The 16505-nt window shown below is 40.0% G+C and overlaps 1 protein-coding gene across 1 annotated transcript in view; it reads left to right on the top strand.

The window, feature by feature from the left end:
• The first annotated feature begins 832 nt into the window (after positions 1 to 832).
• LOC143040560 (uncharacterized) overlaps positions 833 to 16505 on the top strand; it is a 217621-nt gene continuing 201948 nt past the window's right edge. Inside the window, exon 1 of the mRNA XM_076211642.1 lies at positions 833 to 865. Within this exon, the coding sequence (XP_076067757.1) occupies positions 850 to 865 (16 nt within the window). The 5' untranslated portion in view covers positions 833 to 849. The remainder of the gene's footprint in view (positions 866 to 16505) is intronic.

Genomic DNA, 16505 nt, shown 5'->3' with positions numbered 1-16505 from the left:
GTGTTTAAGTGGATCAAAGGCTTTAACAAGGGTGATGCAAACAAGGTCATCATATTAAGACAACGGGGGCAGGACTCACAGTAATGGATTTAAACTGGACAAATTTAGATTTAAGAAGGAAATAGGCAAGAATTAGTTTACTAATAGGTTGGTCAATGAATGGAATAGACTTAGTAACCATGTTGTGAGTGCTGAAACTATTAATTGTTTTAAGTAACGATTAGACAACTTTATGGATGGGGATGACAGGTGGTAATGGATATGGAACTGCCTAGTATAGGCCTTGTGGTCTCTTGCAGTCTTCTTCATTCTTATGTTCTTAAGATATACATAAGAATGAAAGGGACTAGAAAAGACTATAAGGCCTACACTAGGCAGTTCCATATACACACTTGGATCACAAAAGTCCTTCACAGTTAGTCACAGAGTCTGTAGCACTGGATGGGTGTATGATCAAAGAGAATGACTGCTTGAAACATGATGTTCCCAAATAGGCAGAGTAAATCCTCAACATAATAAGCTCCTAGTTTCCAAGTGACCACTGCAACCTTCTTCCTAGTCTTAGGTCTATCTGTCTATCTATATACCAAGGGCTTTTCCACCCTTATAAGGGAGGTAGTCTAGTCAAAGGTATGCATCCACTCCTCCCCATTCCACTTCCATCCACCACCCTTGTTTCTCTCTCATTTTAGCTCCTCGTGGATGAAGGGTCATCCATGTCTCCTGCCCATTAGACTTGGTACTTGTTAACAAAATGATTGTGATAGTCGGATGATGTTTGCTTTTCCCATGGCTGTTGAAGTGTAATTCCCTTCTGGTTTGTTTTTTGCAGATCCCACCAAGAACATCATGGCATACCAGCAAGGTAAGTAGATGGCTATGGCTGCTTATATATATTTTTATTATTGTTATTATTTCTTTTTTCACTAGCACAAAAGACTTCATGGCCAGGATTGAAAAGAAAATGTGTGAATTTGAAATTGTTATAGAATTGTGTTATTTTAAGCCATAGAATTACTTAAGGTATTTGTTCCAAAGCAAAACAATGTCAGCGGAGAATGCAAATCAAAGTGAAGAATTCCACAACTTACCATAAGATATAAGAATAGGCTAAACTTTAAGAATGGTCTATGCTGTCAGATAAATATGATTGTATCCTTTCATCATTGGGGAACATATATATATACACGGGATACCTCTGGAGCAAGTAAGGGAAAAGGCAGGAGATAAGGGTGAGCGGAGAATGGCTGTGTATAGATGATGCTGTGATGCAAGGAAGGGGGGAGGGTGTTTTTAGGGAGTGGTTAGGTGTAAATGATATTTTGGTGCAGCCTGAAGAGATTTCTACATCTAATTTTCTGTATGAAGGGACGGAGAGGAGGGTTCACTGAGTAAGTGGAATGGCCTTGCTGTGGATGTGCTGTGTCTTTTTACATTGCTTCTGACCCAGGGCAGTGGGTGGGATACAGGGGTGACCTGTCATCCATGAGGAGCCAAGATGAGAGGGAGGAATGGGTGGTGGATGCAAGTGGAATGGGTGGGAGACTTTGGCTACCTCCCTGGTAAGGGAGATTTTATTTTTTTTTCTTCAAAAAAGAAAACGTATGTTTCAACTTGAGCAATTACTCTCCCAAGTTTCACTAACAGGAAACCTGTAGCCCCACAGTGGCAGGCAGTGGTCCTCAAAACCTTCCATAGATCTCTGCAGAGAAACTTTAGATTTGACTTTATTATATTATTTTGGACAGTTTCTATGTCACAGTAGTGGAGTAGTTACTATGTTATCTCTCTTATGTGAAAAAGTGGAGGAAATGCAGTTGAAATGGATAATTAGAGAGAGCTTTTGTGCTATGTCAGGGACAGAGTGTCATCCTCTTGGGGCGGCAGCACCTACAGACTGAAGCAAAGGGTGTTAACAGGTTTTGAAGATGGATGGGAGGGAGATGATTATATCTGATGTCTGTCTCACTGGACCATCACCTGCAGGCATTTGTTGTTGACCTCTGAAAAAATTTAATAATTTTAGAAGTATATTTCAATGCAAACTCAACAGCTGAGAGATACATGAGATGTAAGTATGCAAAATACGTGATTAATTTGTTACAAAATGGAAAGTAGAAATTCTATTCAATGAAGTGGGTTTTTCAAAATTTTGTACTTTTGTTTGCACAGATGCCTTTTTACACCAAGTAGGGGCCATGGTATTTTGCTCTTTCCCTCAATTTTTCCCATTACATTTGATAATTTCACAAGTAACGTGATTTAATCCCATTTGCCTGATTGCTATTTTGGTTTGCCGATTTTTATTTCATGGGGATTTTGTATGCGTTTGCAAAGAGTTTATGCCCCTGCAGAACATAATCCACATTTGATTTTATATTATTATTATTTATTTATTTTGTCTTGTACATACCCCCTCCTCTTCCTCTCCCTTTCTCTTTTCCCCTTACCCTCTCCCTTCTCCTTTCCTCCCCTACCTTACCTTCTCCCCTTACCTCTCCCATTCCCTTTCCTTGCCTTCCTCTCCCCTTCTCCTTCCCAAATGGTACCAAATGTCCTGTGGACCTTTCAGCCACAAGGTTTTGTTCATTTGTATTTTTTGTTTGTTTTACTATTACCATTATTATTTCCATGTGTATATGATTGTGTATGTATTTTTTCATTTACTGTTACCATTAATATTTCTGTGTATATGAGTGTGTATGTATGTATAACGTCCGAAAGTTTTATGTGGCATAACCTTTCCAGTTTTCGTATTTCTGTTAAATATTGTGTTCTATTTTTTTTTTTGTACAATTTGATAATAATATTACTTGTGTTTTGGTTTAACTAAACAATTTATAATCATAGGATAGTAAAGCAGTACCTAGTTTCCTAATTGTACCAATTGTCCTATGGACCTTTCGGCCACATGGTTTTTGTTCTTTTTATTTTATTTTTATTTATTTTTTCTTGTTACTATTACCATTCTTATTTCCATGTGTATATGAATGTATATGTATTTTTTTTATTAACATTAACATTTCCATGTCTAATTGAATGTGTTGTATGTATAATGTCCGAAGGTTTTATGTGGCTATGACCTCTCCCAGTTTTCTTTCTTATGTATAAATATTGTGTTCTATTTTTTCTTTCTTGTACTCTGAGGATGTCGTAATAGACGAAAGCGTTCAGTATTCCGACTTTAATTTCCCTATGGTTTCTGCAATATCTTTTCGTCACGCGTTATTGTGGTTATTTTTCCAATATATATATTTATGTATGTATATGCAATAAAAACACTGGGAACGTGTGTTTTATGAATGCAAAGTAACCACTTTAGAAAATAAACGGGGCAGAGCGCTTTCGTATATTACATCTTCAGTGTAAATTACTTCAGTGTAATTTCTACTGTAATATATGAAAGCGCTCTGCTCCGTTTGTTTATTTTCTAAAGTGGTTACCTTGCATATACTGTATATATATATATATATATACATACTTCCTGCACAGGTAGTGCAATGTAGTTCAGTTCGAAGCTTTAAGAATCATTTAGATAAATACCTAAGTAAGATGCTGTAATGATTATAATTTGTTATATTATTTGTTTTTGTTTTGTTATAATTTGTCTGTCTGATTTTCATTTATTATTAGTTATATGTCAATTTATAATCATTTACTATTTACCTTTTTGTTTGTTATTCAACTATACCTATGCATTTATTTGTGTATTTTATTTGTTATTTTTACATTATTATAGTTTTAATTTATTATTATTATTATTATTATTTTTTTTTTTTTTTTTTTTGCATCCGACCTAGATATGGATCAAAAGGTCTCCTGTCGGCATGCTCCGCCTTTGTAATCCTTTGTAACATGCAATAAAAACACTGGGAACGTGTGTTTTATAGATGCAAGGTAACCACTTTAGAAAATAAACAGACGGAGCAGATAGCTTTCGTATATTATATCTTCAGTGTAAATTACTTCAGTGTAATTTACACTGATTATGTAATATACGAAAGCGCTCTGCTCCGTTTGTTTATTTTCTAAAGTGGTTACCTTGCATATATATATATATGTAGTTATATTTGAGTTACCCCCGGATTCTGTGAACTGGTTGATCACATTTACTGTTTATCATTACTCAGAGTAAAAGAGAACGAGTAATAATCAATAACTTTATATTTTATAACGCGAGTAGCGTGATGCATCGTACATATGGCAGCCGATGCTGCGCGCGAGAATTTGACTCGTACTGAAGTGGTTAACCTAACCAAACCTAACTTTAATGATCGTCACTGTTAGGGTGATTTATATTTACAAGCTTATTTCTGGGGTAGCTTATCTTTACATGGGTACTATGGGGTTGCTGAATTTTACAACGTACAACCCCCTTATAAAGGGTGAAAAGGACTTTTGGTGTACAGTAAGCCCTCGATATAACGGACGATGTGGGGACAGGAGTCAGTCGTTATATCCGAAGATCCGCTATATCCGATGGAAATGCCGGACAGATCCGATATATCCCGAAGTTTGTCCGGTGTTAGTAGTGGGATTAGAAATTACAGTATGTACGAATAACTCTGTAATCAGGCTTTTGAGAAAGTTTAGGTATTTTCAGAACGAAAACGTCAAAATTCTGGGCAGCTGTAAAAACGGGAAACAAAATTTCGGCGGTTTTTTGGTACGTGGAATGTTCTGTTTCGGAACTTTTCTGTTCAGAGTAATGGAAGAACGTTGGTATAGTGGGTTTCATAATAATACATTGGTGACCCACCCACCCACCAATCATCATCAAAATTATCATCATCACCATCATAGTTCATTTTGAAAAAAGTCGTTACTTTTTCGTTAAAACATGATCATTTGTCACACATAATCAAATCATCACATCCTTTTGGAATGTAATCACATTATCACTGTCGTTTGTGATGATGTCACCAATGTCATTTACAACGATAGAACGTGATGAAATCTGACCAGCCTTGCCACGCGGTCTGGCTTGACGCAAGGGTTCAATTTGATCCTCGACGAATTATGACGTCATGAGGCAGAGGGGATGACGTCATGAGGCAGAAAGATGACGTCATGATGTAGAAGGATGGCGTCATGAGGTAGAAGGATGACGTCATAAGACAGAGGAGTGATGTCATGAGGGAGGGGGATGGCGTAATGAGGCGGAGTGATGTCAGGGAGGGAATCTAAGGAGGAAAAGGAAATGAGGGAGTTTTTCAGGTGACGTTCTTGAGGAAGGGAAGGCGCCGGCAGAGATGGTCAAGGTGTTGGAGGTGGTGGTCATCACCCAAGGTGATGGTGGTAATGAAGGTAGTGATTGTGATGATGGCTATTTATAGTGGCGGTTCTGGTAATAGTGACAATGATACTGATTGTTGTCATGATGGTGTCAGAAGTAGTATTGGTAGTGGTGATAGTGACGGTGGTGGTAGTGGTGATGATGGTACTGGTTGTGCTCATTATAGTGATGATGATGGTACCAAGGATGGTGATAATGACAGGGATAGTGGCTGTGGTGATAGTGATGGTGATGAAGGTGTTGGAGGTGGTGATGAATGTGTTAGAGGTGGTGGGAAAGGTGGAGGTGGTGATGAAGGTGGGAAAGGTGTTGGATGTGGTGGGCAAGGTGTTGGAGGTGGTAGGAAAGGTGTTGGAGGTGTAGTGGGTGAGATGGTGGTCAAGATGTTGGAGGTGGTGGTCAAGGTGTTGGAGGTGTGTAAAGAGTTGCCACGAAGATGAACGAAATACCTTGGCGGTAGTTAGTGTTAAAAATACGAAAATGACACCCTGCACGTAAAGGGGAGTGGGCGTTGTTACAGGAGTGCTTAAACGTGCTCGGCGGTCACTAACTAGACGCTAGAGTGAGTGGGTATGTCCGGGCCGGCAAGGAAGGGGGTTAGACCAGTGGTTCTTAGCCTGGGGGTACCTGTATCCCCAAGGGATACGAAACCTTGAACCTGGGGGTACGACACATGATAGCCAGTGCATGGTACTGTATGTTTACAATGAGAAAGCAAAGCAAGATTTGTATCACTAATCTCTTTCATATGTTTGCATTGTATTTGTGTTGGATGGGGATACGAGAAATTTTTCTGTAATGGCACTGAAAAAAGGTTAAGAACTGCTGAGTTAGAGGATGAGGTGGGGGTGGGGGTGCGTTGGATCCGTCTTCACGAAATTTTGGATTCCGGGGAAGGTTTGTCCATCAGGTTGTGTTCTGTTCTCTTCACATCTCGTCGATGTGCGCAAACGTCCGGGAACTTAATTGGTCGTTAAGGGGTTATCACACTGGGTTATTTTACCTCCAACCTCCGATTCATCGGCGGTACCACCCATTTCCAGGACTTTTTCCCTCCGTAAAATCACTCGGGCAAACTATTTTGTTTTCTCAACAAAAATACATAGAATGTCATTTGATATGCTGGAGGACAATTATTTTCCTCTAGTATATCAGATTCCTCTTCGAAAGCTGCGGGATTCAAATCTGCTCCAGCAGTTGGAGGAAAATAGCCCAGTGGGATAATGCCATTACAAAAGAGACCTTGCCTTGTCCTTTCTCCTACCCCTCCCCCTTCTCCCTTCCCTCTCCTCCTCCTTTCCCCCTCCTCCTCCTTTCCCCCTCCTCCCTCACCCTCCCTGCAGTGTATTGAACAGGCGGTATAGCATGTTGAACAGACGTTAGAGCAAAATGAACAGACGTTAGAGCATGTTGAACAGACATTGCAGCATGTTGAATAGAAATTGCAGCATGTTGAACAGACATTGCAGCATGTTGAGCATATATTACAACATGTTCAATGGGCGTTAGACTATGGTGACTAGACTTTAGAACACAGTAAACAGGCACTGCAGCATAGTGCACATGCTTTAAATCATATTGAACATATATTACAGCATGATGAACAGACGTTAGAACATAGTGAACAAACATTAGAACATGTTGGATTACATTAGAGGTTATTGAACAGGCATTGAGGTATATTTAACAAATCGCTAGTAACAGCGATGTAATTCAAACAATCAGGCCCGGCCGTCGCGAGCTTCGAACCCGGGTCCCTCTGAGCGTGAGTCTTTTAACGATCCGGGTGGTGAAGTGGTAACACTTGGGACTCACGCTCAGAGGGACCCGGGTTCAAGCCTCGCGATGACCGGGCCTGGTTATATGTTATAATGTACTGAATCAGAACCTGAAAGGGGCGTTTCCGTGTCGAGGGAGATGACGTAATTACTATATTTTGTGTTATTTGCCCCTCACGCTTTGTGCACTGGTGACGTCATCGGAAACGTACTGTACCCGCATTGGCTTAGTTGTAGGTTCGAATCCCGCACTCTTTTCCGGATCCCAGCAGTGGCTATTTGTGACCTGCCTCAACTGTCCAAGAAGCGGATGATAGGGCAAAGGTGACTGCTTCGGCCGCAGCCACTCAGCGCCTCCTAGCGTAGGCTCCTCACCCTCTGCCCTCGCGCTGGAGGATTGATCTCGCATACCGGAAGGTAGTTGTCGGTGATTAGGACCTAATCACCCGATTGTGTGTCACGTGATCACGGACTTGTACGTGGGATGTCTGGGTTATTCGTCCTTGGCGCATGGTGGTTGTATGGTGGTAATGGGGCTTATTAGTGGGGTTAATTTTCTTTTTATCCTGATGGGGATTAATAAGGGGGTTAATGAGCGAGTGCGCAGTTCAATATGTAATAATTATGACCTTCCTCGATTAACTCCCTGCACGTTATTATTTTTTCCCTCTTTGATCTGGATGTTCGCTGGCCGAGCGGATTAGAGCGTCGATATTTGCGGCGGAGGTCGAGGTGACGGCAGTTCGAAATCTGCCACCAGCGAGTTGGGCCAAGGGTATGGTTTATTAAATTCCCTGCTACAAAGTCCTCTGTGAGGGGCACCGTCCTAGCCTGATATGGGAAGATCGCGACGTCAAACCGAATCATCATCATCATCATCATCATCAATATTCCGGATTTCCTCCGACTGTTTTGTTAATAATTTTTGGCAACCCCTTAGCTGGGAAAACGTTTGTTGTATACATTTGTTATAAACGTTTGTTTTGGTCTCCCTCTGAGGGGGGGGGAGGCTGTGTCTCCTCAGATGAATGAATTCGTTTTGAGTCTGACCGAAGAAAATCGAACGAGTCAAAATGTCAGGAATTATTTATTTATATATTTTTTTATTTTATTATTTTATTTGTTTATTATTATTATTTGTTTATTTTTTGGTTGGGGGGGATGTCGATTCGAAATCGAAAATTATGAGTAGTGAGCTTTTAGTTTCTGGACGTATCGTCACGAAGAACTTGTCCATAAGGCAAATATCTTTTGCATCCAAAGCCCAGCTTGTCCAAATAAACGAAGCCCTTGGAAAGGACACTTGATCTCAGATGTTTGAGAGGAATCTAAATTTGAGATTCTGTATACCGGTAGAATCATGTAGAACATAAGAATGAAAGAGACTGCAAGAGACCATAAGGCCTGCACCAGTCAGTTCTAATCTTATGTTAAAACAACCAATTTTTTCAGCGCTCACTACATGGTTACTAAGTCTATCCCATTCGTTAAACACTTTGTTGGTAAACCAGGTCTTGCCTATTTTCTTCTTAAGACTAGGTTTGTAAGAGGACGCTCGCCCCCTCTCCTCCATTTCTCCCTCCCACTCCCCCTCTCCCCATTTCTCCCTCTCCTCTCTCTATCCCCCATCTCTCTCCTCTCTTTCTCCCTCTCTCCATCTCTCTCTTCCTCTCTCTCTCACCCTCCCTCTCACCCTTTCTCTCTCTCTCCCTCCCTCCCTCCTCTTACTCTTCCTCTCCCTCTTTCTCTTTCTTCCTCTCCTCTCTCTTTCTTCCTCTCCTCTCTCTTTCTCTCTCAAATTCTAAACAGTATAGTGAGGCGCGGCTTTAGGTATCGGTATATAAGACGATTATCCGTGCCAACAGGTGAATGAAGATTACTGAGGAAGTTGACAGGTTTAGCTAACTTGGGTCCATGTCAGTCGTTTAAACCTAACCACAAAGGGTGGGAGAGGAGAGGATCTCTCAACTGAATAAAATCTCGTGGCGCCAAGTGGAATGAATAATCATCTTAAAGAAAGCAAATAAAATTCTAGGACTGACTGCGCGATCTTTTGATTTTGAGAATACATCTGTCATTAACAAGCTATATAAATCATTAGTTCGTGTGGTCATCGAATTTCATTGAACACGTTGATAGATCGGAAAAAGTACAACGGCGAGCCACAAAGCTGACCCTGAATATCAGAAATTAATCATACGAAAGTCAACTAAAACATTTTAATCTATTTTCCCTAAAAAAACGTAGATTCGGAGGTGACTTGATTTGCTACAGGTCTTTAAGATTCTAAAGGGTATTAACAACATCTAAAGCGACGAAATTTTCACACAGAATGCGAATCAAACAAGAAATTGTGGTCTCAATCTTTCAGGAAGTAGATTTAATTTGGAAGTGGGTAGAAACAGCTTCGCCAACCGTGTAGTAAATGAATGGAATAAACTTCCTGTAGAGGCGGTGCAATGTAGTGCAGTTCGATGTTATAAGATTCATTTAGATAAGCACCAAAGAAATATACTCCAATGCCTGCCATTTTTATTTTATTTATTTATTATTTGTATATTATTAATAATATGTTTTACTTGTGTATTTATTATTTATTAGAAATTGTTGTTATTTTTGTTTATTATCTATCATTATTTATTTATTTTATCATTTTATCTACTTGTTTATTTGTTCATCTGTTTATCTTTTTTGCATCCGACCTAGTTATGGACCAAAAGGTCTCCTGTCGGCAAGTTCCTCCTTTGTAAAACGTCGTGAACCGGTCGATCCTGCGCGGCCTCGCCTCCTTTGCTTGATATATATATATATATATATATATATATATATATATATATATATATATATAAATGCAGGAAAAACACTGGGAGCGTGTGTTATTGAAAATGCAAGGTTGACCACGAAGAAAAACTATTAAAGCAGAGCGCTTTCGTGTATTCACATCTTCAGTGCAAATAATACATAGTGAAGATACAAAGGTGCAGAATATATAGGTGGGAAACAAAGGGAACGTGGAGACATCCTGGTGAGAGAGGAGAGGTAGTACCCATGGACTAACTGTCCGTCTGCGTTTACGGGTGTAGGACAGTTGCTCACCGGACAGTTGCTCACCGGAGAAGTGACAAATAGGACATTTGCTCACCAAAGGATTATTTTTTACTTTTCTTGAACTTAATAACAAACAATATACAGGATTTTTTAGTTATATTGTATTATATATACAGCAATAATACAGAAACAATATCCAAACTTTTAGTTTTTAATTCATTATAAAATTAAATACCAATTTCTTCCATCAATATATAGTAATGATCTTTAACTGGTCCAGTCTAATGGTGCGGCTGACTGTTCGTATGTATCTCTGTCATTTATTAAGTCGAAATTTTTACTTTCATAGTCTGAATTGACTCCTAACCTTAACACTTCTAGTTCATGAACTAGAAGTGTTAGGGTAAGTAGTCAATGAAACTCACTAAAAACAATGCATTAGATTATATTGTAGAGTTTGATAAGTTCTTGGCCTCTAACAATTATGATAAAGATTTACTTTATCTGTGCCAGGGGTATGCTGCAGGAAGTCAGTGTCTTCCTGACTTTCTAAATGCAGTTGGCCACACCATTAGACTGGACTTGTAAACCACAAAGGACAATAAACCCACTTCAGTACTGCACCAGCTATAAAACTGTAATCACTATATGTTGATGGAAGAAATTGGTATTGAATTTTATAATTAATTAAAAACTAAAATATGAAAGTTTGTATATTGTTTGTGTATTATTGCTGTAATAAATTTCAATATAAAAAATCCTGTATTATTGCTGTAATAAACTTCAATATAACTAAAAAAAATCCTGTATATTATGTTATTAGGCTTGTGTATTGTTTGTATATTATTGCTGTAATAAACTTCAATATAAATAAAATAATCCTTTGGTAAGTAAATGTCCTATTTATCACTTGTTCGGTGAGCAACTGTCTGTACCCGCGCGTTTACAGTGGGTGCGGAAATGTCCTACATGTTTACAATTTATACATTTTATAATTTTTTCTTTAAATAAAGTTGTTTAGTTTATATTATTATAATTTTTCCGTACGAATAATAAATAGTGAAAGGTGCAGAGGTGCAGACAATATAGTGTGGTCCAACTGTCCGTCTATGCTTATAATGGGTATAAAATGTCTTATATGGTTATAACATACATCTTAGAAATTTCTTAATAAATGAAGTTATCCTACATGGTTGCAATTTATTCACTTTATAATTTCCTTTTACAAATTTGTTTAGTTTATATTATAATTTTCAGTGCAAATAATATATAGTGAAAAGTTACAGAGTGGGAAATAGTGTGGACCAACTGTCCGACATTACAACTTCTACATTTTAGAAATTTCTTTACAAATATAATTTCTTTCGACTATATTGTTACAATTGTTGTAACAATATAGTCGAAAGAAATGTAATCGAAAGCAATTTAATCAAGACCACACAAGATGATAATATAAACCTTAATCTAGGATTATATAAACTAGACAATTTTATTTGTAAAGAAATTTCTAAAATGTATAAGTTGTAATGTCGGACAGTTGGTCCACACTATTTCCCACTCTGTACCTTTTCACTATATATTATTTGCACTGAAAATTATAATATAAATTAATCAAATTTGTAAAAGGAAATTATAAAGTGAATAAATTGCAACCATGTAGGATAACTTCATTTGTTAAGACACCGTTTTCTTTATACTTGGATGTATGGCCGGTATAATTAAAGACTACAAGCGGCCCGAAGATCCGCACTCAGCTTCTCTTTGTAATTACTACAAGGCTTGGACAAGCCCACGGAAATTCCTAGTTGGGAGCCGGGGCAACGTCGCCTGACCTGAGATGCTACATCGTTTAACGAGTCTCTTCTTTTCTTTACATGCATTACAATTACTCATATCACCTATCATTTAATGAAAAAACCAATATGCATTTAGAATATTCCATGTTAACATACTCGGGGTAGTGGACAGCTTCTGGTATATGCTTAATGTTTTGATTCAGTACGTGACAACACATGCATACATATACATACAGACAGACACGCACACGCGAACGCAGAGAAACACACATACACACACATGTAGAAACACACACATAGATACACATATACACACACAAACACACACATGATTTGCGCGCACATGCTGGTATACACACGCACACACTAATAGATGCACACACATACACACACACATACACACACACACACAAACAAACAGGTTCACGCACACACATTTACGCAAGCACACGCGCTCACACACACACATTCACATTCGCACAAACATACACACACAGCTCGGTGGCGGATTGGTAAAGCACTGGCCTCACAAGCCAAAGAACCGGGGTTCGATTCCCCGGCCGGGCGGAGTTAAGTTGGTTTTGACTCCTTTCACGTGTAACCCCTGTTCACCATCAGTGAGTAGGTACGGGACGTTAGTCAAGGAGTTGTGACCTTGCAGTCCCGGTGTGTGGTGTGTGAGTGGTCTCAGACCTACCCAGAGATCGACGAATAATGAGCTCTGAGCTCACTGCCGTAGGGTGGTGTCTGGCTGTTCTCGACAGAGACTGCAGCAGATCCGAGGTGAATACACATATACACGTACAAACACGATGGCGCAGTTGGTAGAATTTCCGGCCGCCACTACGGCGGTCCGGGTTCGAATCCCGCCCTGGGCTGAAATAATTTCAGTATCGCTACGCTGCGAGTCGTTACTCCAACACGTGTGCGAGGAGTTGGGTGTGTGTGTGCTTGTATGGTCACAGTATTACCCATAGATCGGTCATATATGAGCTCTCTTCCGGGAGAGCATTAGCTGTCAATCACGAGTCCAACACGTGGTCCAAAACCATGCTTAATCACACACACATTAACCCTAACACGGAAGTGTAATAGCTGTCGGTCACGATCCTACGCGAGATCCCAGACTGTGATGGTGTATCACAAGTACACACGGACGCCCACGCCCTTCGCCCGACTATTGCGCCCACACGGGAAACAGCTCTCGACGGGCGGTGACTCAAACGAGAGGGAAAATCCGGCGCGAAGTGCGGGAATAACCACCCCTCCCAGTCAATACTACTACTACTACTACTACTACTACTACTACTACTACTACCTCTACTACTACTACTACTACTACTACCTCTACTACTACTACTACCTCTACTACTACTACTACCTCTACTACTACCTCTACTACTACTACTACTACTACTACTACTACTACTACTACCACCTCTACTACTACTACTACCTCTACTACTACTACTACCTCTACTACTACTACTACCTCTACTACTACTACCTCTACTACTACTACCTCTACTACTACTACTATACTACTACTACTATGCTACTACTACTACCTCTACTACTACTACTACTACCTCTACTACTACTACTACTACCTCTACTACTACTACTACTACTACTACTACCTCTACTACTACTACTACTACCTCTACTACTACTACTACTACTACTTCCTCTACTACTACTACCTCCTCTACTACTACCCCTACTACTACTAATTCCCCTACTACTACAACTACTACTTCCTCTACTGCTACTATTACTACCTCTACTACTACTACCCCTACTACTACCTCTACTACTACTACTACTACCTCTACTACTACTACTACCTCTACTACTACTACCTCTACTACTACTACCTCTACTACTACTACTACCTCTACTACTACTACTACCTCTACTACTACTACTACCTCTACTACTAGTACTACTACTAATAACACACACACACACACACACACACACACACACACACACACACACACACACACACACACACACACCAAAGGCTCTTTCCGCCTTACAAGGGAGGTAGCTAAAAAACAAAGGCATAGAAACCAATCCCACCCATTCCATCCCCAACATGCTCCACTCCCCTCCACCCTCTTCCCTCCCTCTTACATTGGCACCTCCTGGATGACGGGTCATCCCTGCATCTTGCCCACTATCTATATGTATGCCAAAAGCCTCTTCCCCCGTATAAGGGAGGCAGCCAGTTAATAAAAGTAATGATTAATATTATCTATGTATGTACCGAAGGCCTCTTTCCCATTTTGAGGGATGATATCCAGCCAAGGCACCCACCCACTCCTCACCCATCCCACTCTTGTTCCCCTCCCATATTTGCTCCTCGTGGATGAAGGGGACATCCCTGCCTCCTGTCCACTGTTCGGGTGGGAAGCAATGCAGCAAGACACAGCACAGCAGGGCCACTTCACTTATGCGGCGATCCTCCCTCCTCGTCCCCTCGTGCGGAAAATAGAGAAGACGGGGAGAAATCCCTTCGGGCTGCGTTAAAAGATCACCCATACCCAGCCATTCTCCAATCACACCTATCCCCTGGCGTCTCTCTTCCCTGCTCAACAGACATTCCCCTTTTGCTCAAGGGGCCCCTTCAGCCCGTCCATTTCTATCATTCTTGGTCGTCCTACCAAGTTCACTCAGTTATCACTGTTGTGGCTATTATTATCGTTATCGTTGTTATTATTATTGTCATTGTTATTAGTGTGTGTGGAAGATTAAAGGTGTGTAAGGCCGCGTTAGGAGTGAATTTGAGAGGACGATCGAGGATGAGATGGATGAATGGGGTGAAAGGGGCATTGCCCCGGAGGGGAATGTCTGTTGAGCAAGGGTGGGAGATAGGGATGAGTGGCGAGTGGCGGTGTACTGGAGATACTATTATGCAAGGAAGGGAAGGGGGGGGGGGATGGGAGGGTAGGAGGTGCTTTTGTGTGAATAATATTTTGACGCACCCTGAAGGGATTTCTCCCCGCCTTCTCTATTTCTGCATGAGGGGGACTGAGAGGGGGCTGGGTCGCCGATTTAATGAAGCGGTCTTGCTGTGGATGTCCTGTGCCTTGCTACATTGCTTCTGACCCAGGGTGGGCGGGATACAGGGATGACCCATCATCCATGAGGAGTTAAGATGAGAGGGGGGAGTGGAATGGGTGGGAGTGGGTACGTCCCTTTGACATGGCTACCTCTCTTGTAAAGGGGAAAAAGCTCTATGTATATACAGTAGATAGATATTATTATTATTATTATTATTATTGAGTAATAATAAGTAATGATAATAATAGCAATCATGTATCGGAGTAACCGCCACTCTATGATAATGGTGATGATAATGGTAATAATGTTGATAATCAAATTAATAGAAATAATGATAATAGTAATAAGAACATAAGAAAGTTTGAAAACTAACGATGAAGGGTAACGAATCAGTGTAACAATGGCCAGTTTCTCCTATAACTGCTGCATTGTGGATTTCTCTATGCGTTTTTATTTATTTTTTATTTATTTTTTATTTATTTTTTTATTTTTTTTTATGTGGGTGTTGGCCTTTGCCAGCCTTCATACAAGGGGAAGGATGTGAGGTCAGTCTTAAGCCCCGCCCCTTCCCAGGTCGTGGTCAGATTGTTCTGTTCTTCAATGTTGCAGTCTCGAACTAAAGCTGCATCGCTCTTTGAAGCCGAGTGGCAGGTTGGTTTCCATCGGGGGGACCCACTTTTCGAATTCAGCCATTTATGACTGAGTACTCTCCTCTCTCCTCCCTATCTTTCTCTATTTCTCTCGTTCTGTATTTCTGTCATTCTATGTCTCTCTATTTCTAATTTTCTCTTTTTTTTCATTTTTCTTATCCATCTCTATTCATCTGTACTCTGCAAGCAATTTCATTCTAATAATTCTGTTTGAGCGTCTATAACTCAGTGTTAATCATTTGTTTGTACACATTGTCCGAGGATTTATGAGGATGCTTAAACGTGTGCTCATGTTAAAAAGAAATATATTCATTTGGTGTTAAGTTGAACAGGAGATATAAAATGTATCATCATCAGGTAATTCGCTTCATCTTCGTGGCAGTTGGCTTGGTAGCGAGATCCATGTATGTCAAGGTTTACGGGTATTTTATTTCGCGATTTTACGTTTTATTCATGACGCTGCAATGGCCACAGTGCTCGTTCAAAACTTGGCGGAGATGTATTTCGCTATTTATGTTGCCTTGCAAATGTCTGGTTTTATAGTTATATTTGAATTTCTCCATTCAGTTTTTAATTTTGTACTTAGTATGCTATATTTGTCAAGTGTGCCGCTTTAATTTTTTTGTTTTATTCCAATTTGTAGTGAACAGTTTTATTGCCACATTTATGGCAACTGTTTCCCGCCAACACATCAACAGAGTTCATGACGTTGCCAGCCCAGTTTCCGTTATTTCCACTTTCATTACACGTTGATCTAGAAGATGGATGAGAGAAAACGGACTTTTAATTGTTAGTATAAGTATGAGGAAATTGAATATTATTATTATTTATTTGCTTATTTATTTTAAGCCGCAGTCGGAGTCCGTTA

This window comes from Oratosquilla oratoria, chromosome 2, assembly GCF_046742065.1.
Source record: "Oratosquilla oratoria isolate Oo_2021 chromosome 2, ASM4674206v1, whole genome shotgun sequence".
NCBI classification, from domain to species: Eukaryota; Metazoa; Arthropoda; class Malacostraca; order Stomatopoda; family Squillidae; genus Oratosquilla; species Oratosquilla oratoria.
This window is presented reverse-complemented; position numbering and strand designations above follow the sequence as displayed.